Source organism: Kogia breviceps, chromosome 2, assembly GCF_026419965.1.
Source record: "Kogia breviceps isolate mKogBre1 chromosome 2, mKogBre1 haplotype 1, whole genome shotgun sequence".
Lineage (NCBI taxonomy): Eukaryota > Metazoa > Chordata > Mammalia > Artiodactyla > Physeteridae > Kogia > Kogia breviceps.
The window spans coordinates 46,482,949-46,499,877 of record NC_081311.1 but is presented as its reverse complement, the minus strand read 5'-3'; the positions used below and the strand labels follow the sequence as shown (position 1 = coordinate 46,499,877).

Here is a 16,929-nt window from a genome sequence, read left to right as displayed (position 1 = left end):
TTTTTCTTAGAGAATTTTGAGTTATCTAAATGTCTAGTTTTGTATCCCTTTGTGTGTGTTCACTGTTCTTCAGCATTACTGCTTGAATTAATTCTCTGTATTGGGGGGGGGGGCGGTTGTACTATACACGGGAGTATCTAATTGCAGCAATAAAGCTTTTCTTTAAAAAGGAGTTTTGCCATGAAAGTGTTTTCCTGCAAGGAGGCTGGGAACACTGGCAAGCACTCCAGTGGTCTGGTCCCCTTTCCGGGTTCCTCTGGCTTGCACATCAGGAAAGTAAATCATGCAGACTCACGTGCAGATTTGGTCTGTCCCTGTAAGGGAGGAAGGATCCCTCAGTCACTGGCAGTGGGTTCTGGAGGATGTGTGGGCGTGGGAGTGAAAGCTAGTCGTTCTCACAGGTGTGCTTGTCTCAGACATCCAGGCTCAAACAACTTGGACTCACCACACTCAAGTTCTCTCAACTTGAAAGAAGCCAGACTCAAGTTCAGGGTGTGTATGGCAGCACGACCATTGGAACGGTACGTTGCTTAACTAGCCTTATCTGCTGAAACATATACTGAAGCACAGCCCAGCTGAGTGAGGGAACAGGTCAGGGCGGACAGGGTTGCTGGCAATAGCTTAGCCTGGCTGCATCTGCTGGCTCCTGGCGGGGCTTCCCTGAGTAATGACAGTGCCGTTGATCCTCCAGTCTCGGGACTGCAAACCACTCCCGGGTCTGGGAGCACCGAGGGCGGGCACCTGGCTTCACCTTTGTACACCAGGTGAAAGGAGGGAGGCCAAGGTCGCCCCAGCATACTGTCAAGCCGGGAGAGTCTGCCCACGAGTGCAGGGAGACTGGGGAGCTAATAAGCAGGAGGGTGCTTTGCCAAGAGTCCTCCTTGCCTGAGTTGGGAGAAGAAGTCCCCAGAACTGAGTGGAGCTGTTGAGGCTCCTAGAGGAAGAGGTGGCCTCAGAGCAGCTGCATCTGCTCAGGTGTGGGCTTGCGGGAGGGACGGAGGCTAGCGTGTGCCCCAGCCCTCCCCCCAGAGCTCCCTTGAGCTCAAGCGTCAGTTGGAGGGAGTGGCGAGGAGCATGGAGCTGAAAGAGGAACCTTCTGTAAGAATGCGAAGTGGGGACTGTCCATGAGGAGCCTCTACGCTTTGGGGACCCGATGAATTTGCGTTTGGCTGTAGAGACGCCCAATAAGGTCTTGTTGCCGGTGGGCTTGACACAATGCCATCCCCAGGCCTCTCTACCCTTTGACACCAGCCACAAAATGACGGTTTGGGGCCGCTGATGGCACACTGCTAGGGGCAGTTTGAATCCTCTAGGTCGAGGGTGGCCCACCACTGCTCGCAGACCAGCCTCGTGTTTCGTAAATGTACTTGTAGACGTACAGCCTTGCCCCTTCATTGACACTCTGTTCAGCTTATTTCCTGCTACAATGGCAGATCTTATGGCCTGCAAAGCCTACAATATTTACATGCCCCTTTACAGAAAAAGTTTGCCAACCCTTGGCCCGTGTGATCAGCGCCCCCTAGAGTTGTTGCTGCACAGCCCACGTGGTGTGAGAGATGTAGACGACGCTCTCTCGGGCCTGTCTTTTCTCCCAGCCTCAGAAGTGCAACGGTGACCAGGAGTCCCGCTGCACGTCTGTGTTGCCTGTTGCCGGGTCAGGAAAGAGCTGAGAAGGTAATTCACGGGGGAAAGAGGGAGAGGGATGAGCCTGCTCTCCTGAGCTGAGAGTTCCTCTGGGCTGGCAGGCCCAGCCCCTCGGCCCTGCCTCGCCAGGCTGCCTCCCTCGGAGCTGAAGTGAGAGGAGCGGAGTCCAGGCTCTGCGGGCATGATCTCAGCGTCCCCTCTGCATTAGGTAGGCGTCTGGAGGTCCAGGGAGCCAAGGTGGTCTCCACTTTGGTCTCCTTGTCCAGCTCCCACCCTTTCACTGGAGACACACAGTGCCAGGCACTCAGCAGAGGGGAGCTGGCACGGCCGTGCTTCCGGGCACCGCTGTGGCACAGTCTGCAGGGGGACCAGGGGAAGATGGGAAAAGGCAATGCAGGTTGTTGCGAGAAAGAGTAGTCTGTTATCCTTATTCTCCTGCTTTTTCTGTTGTTAAAATGCCCTATTCATGAAGCAGTGATGAGAGTAGCTGGTAGCACTTGGCAGGGGTGCTTTTTGTGGATTGGTTGGTTCATACCAACAAAAATTTGGTAACACAAATGTCCCTCCAGATTTTTCTTGCAGAACTTTTCTGTCCCATAAAATCCAGTCACCTGGGAACCCTGGTCCCAGGGCTCTTTCCTCAGCCACAGGAGGTGTGTGGTTCCCTGAGGATGGTATAAGTGCCTGTGTCACACTCCTGGGGGAATGCCCGTAGCTTTTATCTGATTTTCAAAGTGGTCTGTGCTTCCCCTCCACAGGAACGTCCCTCACCCAACACTAAGAACAGGTACTCCAGTCTGACCCCCATGTATAGCGGGGAAACTGAGCCCCAGGGAGGGCATTGGTTTGAGTCACGGAGACCCCTCTGACTCAGGGCTCTCCTCCCACCCCACCCTCCAGATCTCAGCCAGTTTCTGGGGTGTCTGGGAAGAAATGCAGCCAATTTCCAATTCCCTGACCCCATCTGATTCCACCCTGTGGAGGCCCAGGCCCAAGAGACAGAGTTGGGCTCTCTGGGTTCATCCCACCATTTATGATGGAGGAAGCGAGGGAGGACATGGAGGTCCTGGGAGCAGGGCTGCCCGCTGGGTTGAATTAGCAGCTACCTGAGTGACTTCTGCCTGTTGGAGTACTGCCCCCCAGAGGCCTGCTGGCAAAGGCTTCACTGCTTCAGAAGCACTTGTAAATTCTTAAAATGTTGGCGATGAAAGGTACTCTGGCGAGATCACCCAGAGGCATCACAGCAGATGATGTGGAAGGCCCTGGAAGGCCCAGCTCCCCTCCAGCTGGCAGCCTCTCAAGGGTTCCTGCTTTTTGCTGAGCTTCAGTTTCCTAATCTGTGGACTGGGGCTGACACTCCCCGCCAAGCCCCTTCAAGGGGAGCTTTAGAAGTCAAGGCAGTGCTGATGAGTCCCCACATTTCCCTTTTGGAAGGGCCCACCCAGGAATGTAAATTGGTGCAGCCACTATGGAAAACAGTATGGAATTTCCTCAAAAAACTAAAAACAGAGTTGCCATATGATCTAGCAATCCCACTCCTGGGCATATACCCAGACAAAATTATAATGTGGGGCTTCCCTGGTGGTGCAGTGGATAAGAATCTGCCTGCCAATGCAGGAGATACAGGTTTGAGCCCTGGTCCAGGAAGATCTTACATGCCACGGAGCAACTAAGCCTGTGTGCCACAACTACTGAGCCTGCACTCTAGAGTCCACGAGCCACAACTGCTGAAGCCTGTGCGCCTAGAGCCCATGCTCTGCAACAAGAGAAGCCACCGCAATGAGAAGCCCGCGCACCGCAACAAAGAATAGCCCCTGCTCGCTGCAACTAGAGAAAGCCCATGCGCAGCAACGAAGACCCAATGCAGCCAAAAATAAACAACAACAACAAAAAAAACCCTCTAATGTGAAAAGATACATACATGCATCCCTATGTTCACAGCATAGATGTGGTGTGTGTGTGTGTGTGTGTGTGTGTATAATGCAATATTACTCAGCCATAAAAAAGAATGAAATCTTGCCATTTGCAGCAACATGGGTGGACTTAGAAATTATCACACTAAGTGAAGTAAGTCAGAAAGAGAAAGACAAATACCATATGATACCACTTTTATGTGGAATCTAAAAAATGACACGAATTTATCTATGAAACAGAAACAGACTCAGAGACGTAGAGAATGGACTTGTGGTTGCCAAGGGTGGGGGGCAGGGGAGGGATGGATTGTGAGTTTGGGATTAGCAGATGCAAACCATTATATATGGAATGGATAAACAGCAAGGTCCTGCCGTACAGCACAGGGAGCTATACGCAATATCCTATAATAAACCATAATGGAAAAGAATATGTATGAAAAAGAATTTGTGTGTGTATATATATATATATATGTATAACTGAATCATTTTGCTATACAACAGAAATTCACAGAACGTTGTAAATCAACTCTACTTCAATAAACTAAAAAAAAAAAAAAAAGTCCACCCAATGCTCCTTCCCCCAAGCTGTGCCAGTGCACATGGGGGTAAGAGAGTACTTCGGGCCCAGGGACCCTAAGGACATGCTCACTGCTCCTCACTACTTGGGGTGTCAGGCTGGTGGGGGGAGGATGACCCCTGGGCTAAAATAGAGCTGACCAGATGGCCAGGAGTGGCTGGCCTAGCACATCAGGTGTACACTTTCCAGAAACCCTGTGGACCCAATTCTGAAGTCAAGGGCTGGGGGCTGGGGCTGGGCATGTGTGTAGGAGGAGACAGTGGATTGTCAGCCCCAAGCTCAGGGCTGGCTCTGCTTCTTGGGCCTGAGGAAAGAAAATGCATTTTTTTGTTTGTTTTTTGCGGTACGCGGGCCTCTCATTGTTGTGGCCTCTCCCGTTGCGGAGCACAGGCTCCAGACGTGCAGGCTCAGCAGCCATGGCTCACGGGCCCAGCCGCTCCGCGGCACGTGGGATCTTCCCGGACCGGGGCACGAACCCGTGTCCCCTGCATCGGCAGGCGGACTCTCAACCACTGCACCACCAGGGAAGCCCAGAAAATGCATTTTTTAAAAAGTCATGTTGCTTTCTCTGCCATAGGAGAAAACAGCCCCCAGCTCCCAAGATGATGACTGGAATCTGTAGGTTAGGTGCCCAGCTGGGAGGAAAATACGGGAGCAGCAGGGTGGTGACTTACACCAGCCCTAGGCCACAATAAGGGCACAGAAATAAATACGGCGGGTTCCCTGTCCTCCAGGGGCTCTAGTTTCAAGGGTGAGACCATGTGGGAGGACGGAAGAGGTTTGAACAAAGCCCTGGGGGAGAGATGAGCTCTGTCTGGGCAACTAGGGCGTCTCCCCAGAGGGGATGAGATCTGGGATGTGTTCTGAAGGAAGAGTAGGAGTTTCTGGGCAAAGAAGAGAGAAAAGCACCTTTTCTCCAGACTGAGGGTTGTGGGGAGGCTTTTGCCTAGAAGGGATCACAATGATTATGGCTTTTTGGGGTTGGGGAGGGCGTTGAGCTGTTTGGGGTGATTGGAACGTAGCATGTGGAAGGAGACCTGTTTTAAATGAACGCCTTTATTTTTATGAAAACCAATTCTTAATGCATTCAATAAGAATTTATTTGGGTACCTACTGTATGCAAGAAATTGAACTAAGCATAAATAGAACAGAAAAAAATCATCCCGTGTCCCCAACAAGAGCAAACAACCATCCGTTATGCTGCTCTGTGGGGCTTTCCTGCTGCAGAAGCGCTGAGCTGGGTGGTGGGCAGGAAGCTACACAGTCCTGCTCTGTGTAGGAAAGGTCCCTGCAGTGTTTACACACTTGGATCAAAGTATGGGATTCACTAGAGACTGAGGAACAAACAGGGAAATGCACCGAAGCTTAGCTATATCATGGTCTAACCTGGGGAGCCTTTGGTTTGAAGCCAGGAGCCTGGGGCCTGCGGGCAAATTCCCAGGAATCCCACTGCAGGGCAGGCACGCCCTGCAGCCGCCCTGGGAGCCTGCCCTCCTGGGCAGGCTGGAGTCTGGGTGCCGAGCCCAGCCTTGAGCAGCTGGCTGTCCTGGAGTGAGACAGGCTCAGGCGGCCCCTCAGATGGCCACGCTGTTGGGGATCCGGTCTGGGGACAAGTAGTAATACGGCAGCTTCTTGTTCTTATTGCGCTCGGCGATCACGCTGACAATGGTGTCAAGGTTCTTACGGAATCGGGCCATGGCCTCCTTTACAGGCGTCTCGATAAAATGCTCCTCCGGGTACATGCCTAGGAACAGCTGAGGACCCAGACACGACAGAGACACGTTAATCTGCGATGAGGCGATGTAAACTGACAAGCCTTGTCCCACCCCCAGAGACCATCCTTTGGGAGGCAAGGCGTGTGCTCATCCCCCCATCTCCACCTCCTGACACCTACTGAGAGCGCCCTGAGAATGCCTCTGGGCTGGGACCTTACAGATCAGTGCCCTGCCACAGGGTGGCTATAGGACGTGTAAAGGTGCAGGCGGACGTGGAGGCGGGGGGTAGTCCTGGCTGTGGTGGGCATGTGGCCTGGTCCCAAGCAGCACTCCTGCCTTCCCACCTGAACTCAGGGCAGCAGGACCACAGGGGCCAGCGCAGGCCTTCTCTCCAGCCCAGGACGGCCACAGCCAGGCTCTGTTGGGGGTGGTATGCCCATTTGCACACCCACACAGATGCTTGCAAGTTAAAACTAGGCATATCTTTTAGAAACAAACTATGGGATTGTTAAAATTGTAAAGTTTCATAGCCAGGGCTAGTAAAGGTAGGAGAAATATCCCGTGCTATTGATGGGGTTTTAGATTTAGTTTGTGGAGGGCAATTCAGTCTCAACATTCTTTGACCAAGAAACTCCTCTACAAGGAACGTACTGGTTCTACGGACACACGTGCCAAGACCCATACGTGCAGATGTTAGTGAGGGACCACAACATTAGCAAAGGTCCCAAGGCAACTCAGATGCCAACGAATGCCTGCGGGTCTGGGGCTGTTTCAGCTGGCCTGTCATTCTGAGCAGCCATGCGCTGACACCATGGGGGTGTGTCTACCGAGAGCGGGCTTTGGGATTAGCTTCAGTAAATTGTATGGGCGTGGGAATGTCTCAGAAGATACCCAGGAAACTCTCAGCCCCACCGCTGGGGTGCTGGGGAGAAACCCAAATGACGGAGCTTTGTCAATGGCAGGGGTGGGGGGTGCCCTTGTGGGGAGCGTTCCAGTGTCCCCCTGCTCTCCTGCCCCGCCCACCCTGAGCTCCAGCCAGGCTTGGGCCTGAGGGCTTCGTGGGCCCCTCCAGCCTTGCATGTCAGGATTCCTGGCCAGCAGGGGTCCAGCCTGAGCCCTAAATCACAAAACCCTGGGGTTGAGGAGTGGGTTAAACCTTTTGACTCCCGGAAGGGGCGAGAAGGCCTCCGGTCTCACCTCATTGTCCTGGAACTGGCTCAGCGCCCACACTGCACCCAGATGCCAGCAGGAGCGGCCACGGTCGGGCAGCATGTCCACAATCTGCTCGATGGTGACCACACCCTTGACTGTCGGCGGTGGGGCTCGCATGGTTGGGGGGGCATTGGGGATCCAGGAGCACCAGTCGTACTGCGGGGACGGCCACTGACTCGCGTGGGCACCTCTGTGGTACAGCCTCCGCCCACCTTCGTCTCCTGCACCTCCTCCCGAGTCCCCTCCTCCCGAGTCCCCTCCTCCCGCTCCAGCAAGGCCAGGGCAGGCCCCTCCCTCGGGCCGGCGCCCAGTGCTTAGCACTGAACCAAACCGCACCAGGAACACCGGATTCCTGGCCCCAGGGCCGCCTGGGCTTCGTCCAGCCCGTCTGTCTGGAAGACGAGGAAGTGGGGCGGTCCACCCAGGGGCCCTCAGAAGCAGTCAAGGTGGCCTTGGCCACCTCCCGCCCAGATGGCTCGCCCCGCCCTTGCCCACCTGGCCGAAGTTCACTGCCGCGTGCTGGGCTGAGGCCGTGAAGATTACCACAGTCAGGTACTCGGACAGCTTCTCCTTGGTCTGGATGGACTCGGGGAAGCCTAAGGCAGAGCCACGGGCTGGCTGAGACCCCAACCCTGGGGAGGGACCCCCGACTGGCAGACACACGCCTCCACCCACACTGCTTCCCGGGTTCCCACACGTCAGTGCTGGAGGGCCCGGGCTTGGCCCAGTGCTCTTGTTGTTTCCGACCTGGGCTCTCAGGAGACACAGAAAGGCCCTGAGATGTCCCCCTGAGGCATACTGGCGGATAGGGGTCCCCTAGGGGCTCTGGCCCCAGTGCCAGGTGCTAAGGTGGAGGCCACAAGCCAGCACTGCCCAAAGAAAGTCAGGGAAGAGCAGAAGAGAGGGCTGGGGGCGGGGCAGGGGGATGTCCCTACCTGAGGCCTTCCTGCCCCGCATGCCGTACATGTAAATGTCCTTCACGAAGTCCTGCAGCTCCTGGTCCTCCTCCACCACCTGGTCGCTCTCGTAGTAGATGTCCACCACCTCGGCTGTGAACCTGGCCCAGGAGGAGAGGCCCAGCTAGGAGTGGGTGATCCAGCCAGGGCCTGCAGAGCTGTATCCCTGGGCCCCAGGGCACAGCCCCCATCGGTGACGCTGTCACTCTTTAATGTCTAGACTCACGTCACATGCTCTCCCACCCCTGCCCCGCCCCGGCATACCCTCGTTCCCCCATCCCTGCCTGGACGATGGAGCCAGGCCCTGGCCAACTTTGCCAGCTGCCCAGCCCCCTGGCTGGCTCCATCAGTGCCCACGCCCACTGCTCCTGCAGGCCTTCCGCCCCTGCTGCCCAGAGCAGGTCCCACAGCCACAGCACTCACGCCCTGATGGCCTCCCACACCAGAAGCCCGTCGTCCCGGTAGAAGTAGTAGGGAATGTCTTCTGTGTTGTCCATGCCCCGGGCCTTGATGGCCTCAGGGAAGCACAGGGAGCTGTAGGTCAGGTCCTGCATGGACTTCTGCACCATCTGCACGTGGCCACCGCCCCCTGTGGCGTTGGCCTTGAGCAGGAGGGGAGAGAGCGCTGTGAGCCGAGGCTGGTTCCCCCTCTCCAGCCTTCCAGCCCCAAAGCTCAGTATGAGAAACCGTGAGAGGGCAGGGCGATGACCAGGCCTGCCGAGGGCTAACCTGAGTCCCATGAGGTGGGTGGGAGGGACGTCTGACTCGGAGAATGCCAAGGGCAGCCCAGTGAGAGGTTACGGGGAGAAGCCTCTGCCCGATCAAGATGTGAGGGGCTGAAGTGCAGAGACTGGGGCCAGCTACAGGAGGGAGGGGTGAGCTACCATCCCAAGCAGGGCAGCAGGGATAGCTGGCAGGGTGGAGCCCGGGCTGGAGCAGCCCTCGGGCCAGGCCTGCCCTCGTTCTGAGCACGGGCTGCCCAGAGCCCAAGCCCTGCTCTCAGGGACCTGATCTTTGGGCACAAGATGGGGGCAGATACCAGCCCCCAGGACCCTCACAACTCTGTTGAGAGCATCTTGTGTGTCAAGGTGAGGGCTGGATAGACGCCCCAGCTGCTGAGATGCAGGTACACATACACGGTGGCTGAGTGCTCAGGGCACAGAATCTTCAAAGGAGGGCTTGGGTGCTGGGGGCCAGACACTGGTCCACTGTAGGCGTTTGACCCAAGCAGGACCAATAGAGTTGCTCCCCGGTACTTTCTATTTGGATGGAAGATGATGTCACTGTGTGGGAACATGAGCTTGGAGCTCACTGTGATGAGGTCCTGTTCCCTCTCCCACAGGGGGAAGGCTGTCTGAGAACCCCATCTGAGAGAGTGAGGCCCACACAGTTTAGAGAGTGGAAGAGTTCCAGCCAGTGGCTTGTACCCTGGGGACATTATTCGAGTCCCTGGTCCCTGCCTATGAGGCATCCTGGTGGGTAGGGGTTGCTTGGGGGCTCTGGGCCCAGCACCTGGTGCTGAGGTGGAGGCCACAGGCCAGTGTTGCCCAGCGAAACACGGAGCTAAGAGCTGTGGCTCCCAAACCCGAATATGTCCAGGTGTGTGAGATGATACAGTTCCTTTACAGCTGCAGCTGGTCTGAGATGGGTTTTGTCATTTTCCACCCAAATGGTGATTCAACCCTAGTGATCGTCTGGCCCGCTCACTAATGGGAAATGAGAAAGGAGGAAAGTTGGAGGCAGGGCTGCCAAGAGGGTCCAGGCTCAGTAAGCCTCCTGGGGGGTCGAAACAGGGGTGGGGTGCTGCCTGAGAGGATGTGATGGGTCAGGGGGAACTGAGCCCCCACTGACAGGGCGCGAAGGCTGGGAGCACCGACGGCCTGCGAGGTGGGGAGCAGGTGCCGGGAGGCATGAGGATGGAGAGGGGAGGGAGGAGGTGACAGGAAGACCGCGGCGAGGAGGAAGAGCGGGTGGTGCTTGGAAGTGGCTGGGTGGGAGGGGCGGACGTGGGCCAGGGAACCTGGGAGGCTTCAATCGGAGAACCTCCAGCCCGGTGCTGCCCAGGGGTGCTGGTCTTCCGAGAGGAAATCTGGACCTCAGGTCGGAGTGGAGGCCACCGAGGTTCTGAGAAGTAGGTGGCTGCCCGGCCGGAGCTCTTCTGGGAACCAAGGCGGGCAGGAGGCACCCACCTTGTCAAAGAGGCCGTACTCGCAGATGAGCTGCTCCCGGGCCTTGGTGTTGATGGCGATGGTGAACCGCACGTGTGCCACCAGGAGCTGGGTGGAGGGGCAGGAGGAGACCTCAGAGAAGGCCGGTGTGGGGCTCCTGACCAGGTCTGTGCCTCCTCGGGGGTCCTCCGTGGAGGGGCGATGCTACAGGCCTCAGGGAGGGAGTGAAGCTGACATGCTGACCTTCACTGTGGAGCAGCTGCCAGCGGCCTGGGGGATGGGTGCCGCTCTAATGCATAATGGTCGTGATAAAAATGATAACAGCCAACACTTACATGGAGCATAACTGTGCTAGGCACTATCTGAAGCTCTCCGAATCTGTCAACTATTTTAACCCTGACAGTGATCCTAGGAGGCAGGCATACTATCTGAACTGTTCTACAGATGGAGAAAAGGAGGCACATAGAGGTAACCTGAGCCTGCAGTCAGCCCAGCAGTCAGTGCCGGTAGGATTTGGGAACAGAGAAGGACAGTGACAGTGGGGGCTGCCACCTGGGATCAGACAGGGTCACACTGAACTCATTTGCCTCTTCAAAATCTGCCCGGCCCACCCAAGGTGAGCCCAAGCTGGAGTCAGGCCCCAAACCTGTGTCCTCAGGAACCAGCAGGCTCAGAGCTGCTTCCTTCCTTGGGGGTACTCACCCACCTCCCCAGCATCTCTCCAGGGGTCTCTCCCAGCCAGTCCTGTGGAGAGGTCAGTACCCCTCCTCCTTCCCTTCTGTCCCCCAACCCCATATCTGGATACCCTCTCCCACCAGGTAAGGCAGCAGCTTGCTATACCTTAAAAATGGGGTGCACAGCAGGCAGCTGGCGGTACAAGGCGATGCCAAAAACCTCAGACACTAGATGTGTGCGCAGAAGGTGGGTGATGGTCTGGTGGATGTGGAAGTCACTGGAACGCACCCAGATTTTGGCCAGAAGCCAGTCACACTTTGCATCCGAAGGGAGAAAAATGGGGTTCTCATCTCCTGGGACCTGGTTGAGCTGATACATTGGAGAAAGAGAACGCACTGCAGTATTTCGCTCCAGACTGTAGCTGCAGAAGAGCCTGGCCTCTCAGGAAATTCCAGGAGAATCCAAATTTCTTAAACAGTGACTTTTGAATCATGAGAGGATTGTGGAGGAGGGCAGAGGCCTAGAGATCGTATTTCCTATCCCAGCTGCATCACTTACTACCTGTGGGACCATGGGCAATGTAGCCTTTCTGAGCTCTGGCTTCACCATCTGTAACAAGGGCAGTGTTTACTCACCTCACAGTTATTAGGACAAGTGAATGAAAGAGCATGAAGGCATCAGCAAGGAGCGAGCAGCGTCATGTGTGAAGGCTGTGGTCTTAAACCCGTTCCCCATCTCCGCTCCTCCCTCCTGGTTCCACCTGCTTCTCTGCTGCTGCTTTTTGGTCTCCCAACTTTCCTTTCCTCTGCTCTCCCCTTAAATGCTGCTGTTCCCTAGGCAATGTCTTGGTGCTCCTGAATTCCCGTCTTGCCCTAGATTAGCAACTCCAGTTCCTGGGGCTCTAGGGCCTGCATGATGCAGTGTCCCAAGTCACTGTCCCTTGAGCCCAGCCCTGTGGCCAGGTGCCTCCGTAGTAGAGGCTGGCTTGTCTTTCCATTCCCTGTTTCAACTCCACACTGGGGCAGGGGTGATTTTTTTTTTTTTCTAAAATATAAATCACGTCAGGTCAATCCTGTCCTTAAAAACATCCAGTCACCTCTTCGTGCCAGAAAATAAGGTTGCCAAACTCCGTGATCTGGCCCTGACATATCTGCATTATCCAGCCCTTCCTGCCCAAGCCCCTGGTCCCTAGCTTTGTCCATGACAACAGCCCTTGGCATTCCTGGGGCTCTCCCCTAGCGCCCCGTGCAGCCTCGGGACCTGACAGCCCGATGTCATGTGAGCCTGCAAGGTAGTTGCTGCCATGACCCGTCTTTCTGAGGAGGACACAGAGCCTGGGAGGGGTGGACACATGGGATGAAAATGAATTATCCAGAACAGAGGAGGAGAGTGGAGGAGCCGACATAAGAACTGGGGGCTGGGCCGGGTGTTAGACTCTTGCTGGGAGCAGTGTGGCGCGAACAGGGTGACCCAGGAGGAGAGCTGTCTGAGATGTGGAGGAGCCATACCAATTTGGGTCCTCAAGGTCATGCTAAATATTTTGGAAGGTAATTTCCTTGTCTCTCCCTCAAAACCAGAGATGAGGTCCAATAGAAATATAATGCAAGCCACATGTGGAATTTAAAATTTTCAGGTAGCCCTGTAACCAAGCAGGAGCCTATGGGGGTCTTTCCAGGACAGATCCCCTCCATGTCCTCCGCCTGTCTCTTGTCTATAGAAAAACTTTAGCATCCTAGGCCTTCCCTGAGTTCCAAAGAATAAATTTAATCAGAGAAGTGAGAAAATGCAGAAATAAAGGAAAACAGTCAAGCAAGATGGAATAATATACTTTAGCCATTAAAACAAAGTGAAGGACCTTTAGTTCCTCCTCAAGGGCTACAGATAATATTCTGAGCCATATACTTTGAGCTGTTTTGCAAATACTGAAATCCCCAGCAGGTGGAAGAAATTAACTGTATGCTGCCCACAAGCACACAGACCCCAAACCAGTTGGAACCAGAAGGCTGATGCTGACTCCCGATTACCTCACCACCAACCAATCAGAAGAATGTCCACAAGCTGATCACACATCCCACAACCCCCCCCCCCCACCCGCCCTCACCGTGTCTTTAAAAGCCTTTCCCTGAAAGCCACTGGGGAGTTTGGGGCCTTTTGACCACTAGCTGCCTGGACTCCTTGCTTGGGGCCCTGCGATAAATGCTGCACTTTCCTTCACCACAATCTCTGGAATGGAGCCAGCTGCGCAGCTGCACCAGCCACAGACCTTAACCTGAATGGGAACCTTGTTCCCACCACCAGCGGTGGGAACTTGTGTTGGGAGAGAGGAGCAGAGGCAGTCAGATGAGGACCAAGGCCACACTGATAGATGAGCAGAACATCCCTGCTGGTGGAGGGCTACTCTTCTGAGGCCTGGATGGAAGTAGACGCGGATGAAAATGGTGCTAAGGTACTTGTATATGTCCTTGACAAAAACCGAGCAAGAGAAAACACTTCATAATCCAGCCTCTTTGCATATATGCATATTTGTGCAATTTTCCATACATTGATTAGCATTATAATCAAGTCTGTTGCTTCTTTCTTTTGCTCACCTGTGCCCCAGCCAGTTCCACATCCCAGTGTTCCCAGCCTGGTGACCTGTGTCCTTCTGCGACTCCCCACGCCCACAGAGTATCTGGTCACATCTATGGTGGGCCCTTTCCTTGCATTCAGTTGACATCGATGAGATCGTATAATCTCTACCCTGTATCTTGCTTTCTGCTGTTAACTCATTGTGGAACCCCCTCCAGGTCAGCTGGGATAGATCTAATTTATTGGCTGTAAAGGTGGCATAATAGTCCATGGTCTGGACATAAAAGGTCTCTGGAGGACAGGCTGCTTCAGAGGTGCCTGCCAGTGATGAACAGGGCTCCTAGCTCTGCTTACTTCTCCATCACTTGTCCCTTTACCTTTTGCATCAGTTTCTGAAGAATAGGGCTTCTCTCTGATAACAGGCTGGGAACTCCTTTGGAGGAGAGGTGCCCCAGAGACTGGGAGACTGGTGAGGCATGAACTTTGGAGCCAGACGGCCTGGTTCGAGCCTCAGCTCTGCCGCTGACTACCCCTGTGCCTTGGTTTCCTTATCTGCTTAAAATGATCGGTAGCACTAGTGCCTGCCTACTCAGAGGGTTGTAGTGACAATTACATAAATAAAGGTAGGTCCTGGTCTGAAACCCTGATGGCCAAATGTTTCAGAATTCGGAATTTTTAGGATTTTAGCAGTGTGTACATTTCATTAGGTGACACTTCTCTCCCCCTCCCTGGGTCTGGGGCAACACAATATTTTACACTCAAATACGTTAGTATTTCTGCAGTGAAACATATGCATTTCATACTAAGTGAGAGAAAGCCTCTTAAATAGCCTCTCCTATTGGTTCAGAGCAAGCTCTGCTGCCAATGAATTTGCTACAAATTTTTGATAAATCTAAGAGCTTTAGAATTTTTTAGATTTCAGAATCCAAGGTAAGGGATTGTGGACTGTGTAGGCAAACCCTTGCGATAGCCTTGGCGGTTCACATCTGGCAAAACTAGCTGCTATTATGCCCACGGCACCCAATGCCCGGTTCACGGCTGACTCCAAGTACTGTTTGCTGAGTGCTTGTCTGCCTTCCCCTTGGGGGCCCCTGTGCAGCCTCCCCCATTCATGGACCCACACCTCATCCTGGCCTGGGTGTGGTTTCCTGCTGTCCGCATACCATCTCCCACAGTGTTGCAGTGGCCTGGTGCCTTGAGAAAGCAGATGCAGCCAGGAATGGGGAGAGATGAAGCTCTGTCCCTGCCTGCCTCTCCCCCAAACTGCTCCCCTCTCCTTCTCCATCGTCTTTGGTGGAGACAAGAACCCCGGGGCACACGAAGGGAGCATCTCAGGACTGGCACAGTTCCTGAACCCCAGGGTCCCCCCTTGGCAGCCTCAGCTTCCAGCTCATCTCACAGCTTCACTCGCCTGGGCTCTGCTGGTGTTTTTGTTTTGTTTTGTTTTGTTTTGTTTTTTGCGGTACGCGGGCCTCTCCCGCTGCGGAGCACAGGCTCCGGACGCGCAGGCTCAGCGGCCACGGCTCACGGGCCCAGCCGCTCCGCGGCATGTGGGATCTTCCCGGACCGGGGCACGAACCCGCGTCCCCTGCATCGGCAGGCGGACTCTCAACCACTGCGCCACCAGGGAAGCCCCTGCTGGTGTTTTGATTTGGGGCTGCTCAGGATGCTGGGGTGGGGAGCCCAGTATGCTATCCCAAGGCAGGTCCTCCTCAGAGCCAGGAAGTTCTCAAGGATATCCTGGGGAGTGGAGCCCTTTCTGCCCATTGTGGCCAGCCCTCTCCAGGACTGGCAGGAAGCCCTGAGTTCCTGTTTTTCCTGTCTACCTGGCAAAGCCTTCAGCAGGAGACTCAAGGCAGAGCAGCCTTCTCCTCCTAGACCTTTGGTGGTGCCACCCAGGAAATCCTCCCTGAGCCCTGACTGCTGAGGGTAGAGCCGCCCGGGAAGAGAACAGGTCCCCTCAGCCTACCTGGATGGCAATGGGGACAATCTTGTTGGCCAGATTCTTGTACAGCAAGCAGATGGGCGCAGCCAGAAACTGCAGAGTGCAGGGGTCTGTTTTGTTGACATCGATGCCATCCAACAGCTTAAAGTCCACGATGAAGATGTTCCCTAGCTGCAGGAGGCAAGAGGAAATACATCCACATCAGTGGATGACTCAAAAACAACAGGGGTAGAATTTCTCTATTCATGTTGCAAAAAAATAACTGCATAGGTAAATATTAAAAATAAAAACTTAGGGGCTTCCCTGGTGGCGCAGTGGTTGAGAATCCGCCTGCCGATGCAGGGGACACGGGTTCGTGCCCTGGTCTGGGAAGATCCCACATGCCGCGGAGCGGCTGGGCCCGTGAGCCATGGCCGCTGAGCCTGCGCGTCCGGAGCCTGTGCTCCGCAACGGGAGAGGCCACAGCAGAGAGAGGCCCGCGTACCACACACACAAAAAAAAACTTAGGAGTTTTAGTAGGCCACAAACTTAATGTAGATCATAAGATGCTGCCAAAGAGAAGTAGCAGAAATGACTGTGGGAATTAAGAACCATATTGTAGGGGATGGAGCGAGGTATGTGTAAGAGATGGGTGGTGTGTGTGTAAGACTCCAGTCAATGGTGGCTATGGGATTATTGCTTCACCACCAAAACCACCGCTGAGCATCAAGACCATAACTCAAAGGAAAGACGACCATTGTGGTGGCAAGGACTCCTGAGTGGAGGCTGTCCCCCTGCCAGGGTGGCTGGATGCACAGATGGTTGCTCAGTCCCTTCCAGTTCTAGGATTCTCTGGCTTTTAAGGTTCAGTGATTCTCTGATTTGAAGTTTGAAACCAACAGCACTGAATCAATGTTACTACGTCTAGCAATTAAATCTACAGGGGAGCACTGCTGTGTGTGCCTGTCTGCGTGGGGACAGGTTGTCACCTGTCCACGTGACCAGGTGGGGCAGGAGCCCTGCCTGGGGACTTCAGCTGGGCAGGTGGCCCTCCAGAGTCAGGTGGGCAGGGTGTGAGGGCTGGGAGAGACCTCCACAGACCTCCACAGACGGCACTGACCATCGCTTTCTTTCTGGGGCCCCATAGTGAGCTGAGCAAGCAAGACAGGGTGACTGGAAACAGCAGAAGGCCGCCTAGAAACCTGGGGCAGGTGGCAGGAGGCCTGGTCATCCTGGCTCTAGTGGGAATGGGCCAACTGATGGGAGACTAAGGCCAGTTCCCAGAGCCTCAAGCTCCTGGCATGGAAGGCGGTTAACACTGAGTCCCATCAGAGGAGGAGGTCTGAACCCCTTTCTGTCTCAAGACTACAATAGTCTTGGAACTGGAGAGGGCTGACCCTGCAGATGAGGGCCAGGAGAAGGGCTGGGGAGAGGGTGAGGACAGAAGCAGAAGACCAACACTTCTAATTAGGAAGTCAAAAGTTCCGTCAGTTTTTTTTTTTTTATGCAAGGCTTGCTTTTTTTCCTCCAGTTTCTTCACCTTTGCAAGGTGGGTAACAATTGATGGTCCTGTGCGT

At 54.7% G+C, this 16,929-nt stretch overlaps 1 protein-coding gene across 4 annotated transcripts in view; it reads right to left on the bottom strand.

Annotated features, from left to right (window-relative positions):
• Positions 1-5,178: 5,178 nt before the first annotated feature.
• The window catches only part of ALOX5 (arachidonate 5-lipoxygenase), a 44,142-nt gene continuing 32,391 nt past the window's right edge, over positions 5,179-16,929 (bottom strand). The window contains exons 7-14 of one of the 4 annotated variants that reach the window (XM_059055119.2): positions 15,398-15,544; positions 11,026-11,229; positions 10,207-10,293; positions 8,441-8,619; positions 7,997-8,118; positions 7,557-7,657; positions 7,047-7,217; positions 5,179-5,888 (exon numbers count right to left, since the gene is read on the bottom strand). In XM_059055119.2, coding sequence (XP_058911102.1) covers positions 5,709-5,888; positions 7,047-7,217; positions 7,557-7,657; positions 7,997-8,118; positions 8,441-8,619; positions 10,207-10,293; positions 11,026-11,229; positions 15,398-15,544 — 1,191 coding nt within the window. In that variant the 3' untranslated portion in view covers positions 5,179-5,708. The remainder of the gene's footprint in view (positions 5,889-7,046; positions 7,218-7,556; positions 7,658-7,996; positions 8,119-8,440; positions 8,620-10,206; positions 10,294-11,025; positions 11,230-15,397; positions 15,545-16,929) is intronic. The other 3 variants (XM_067027458.1, XM_067027460.1, XM_067027461.1) reach the window with 3 other exon arrangements.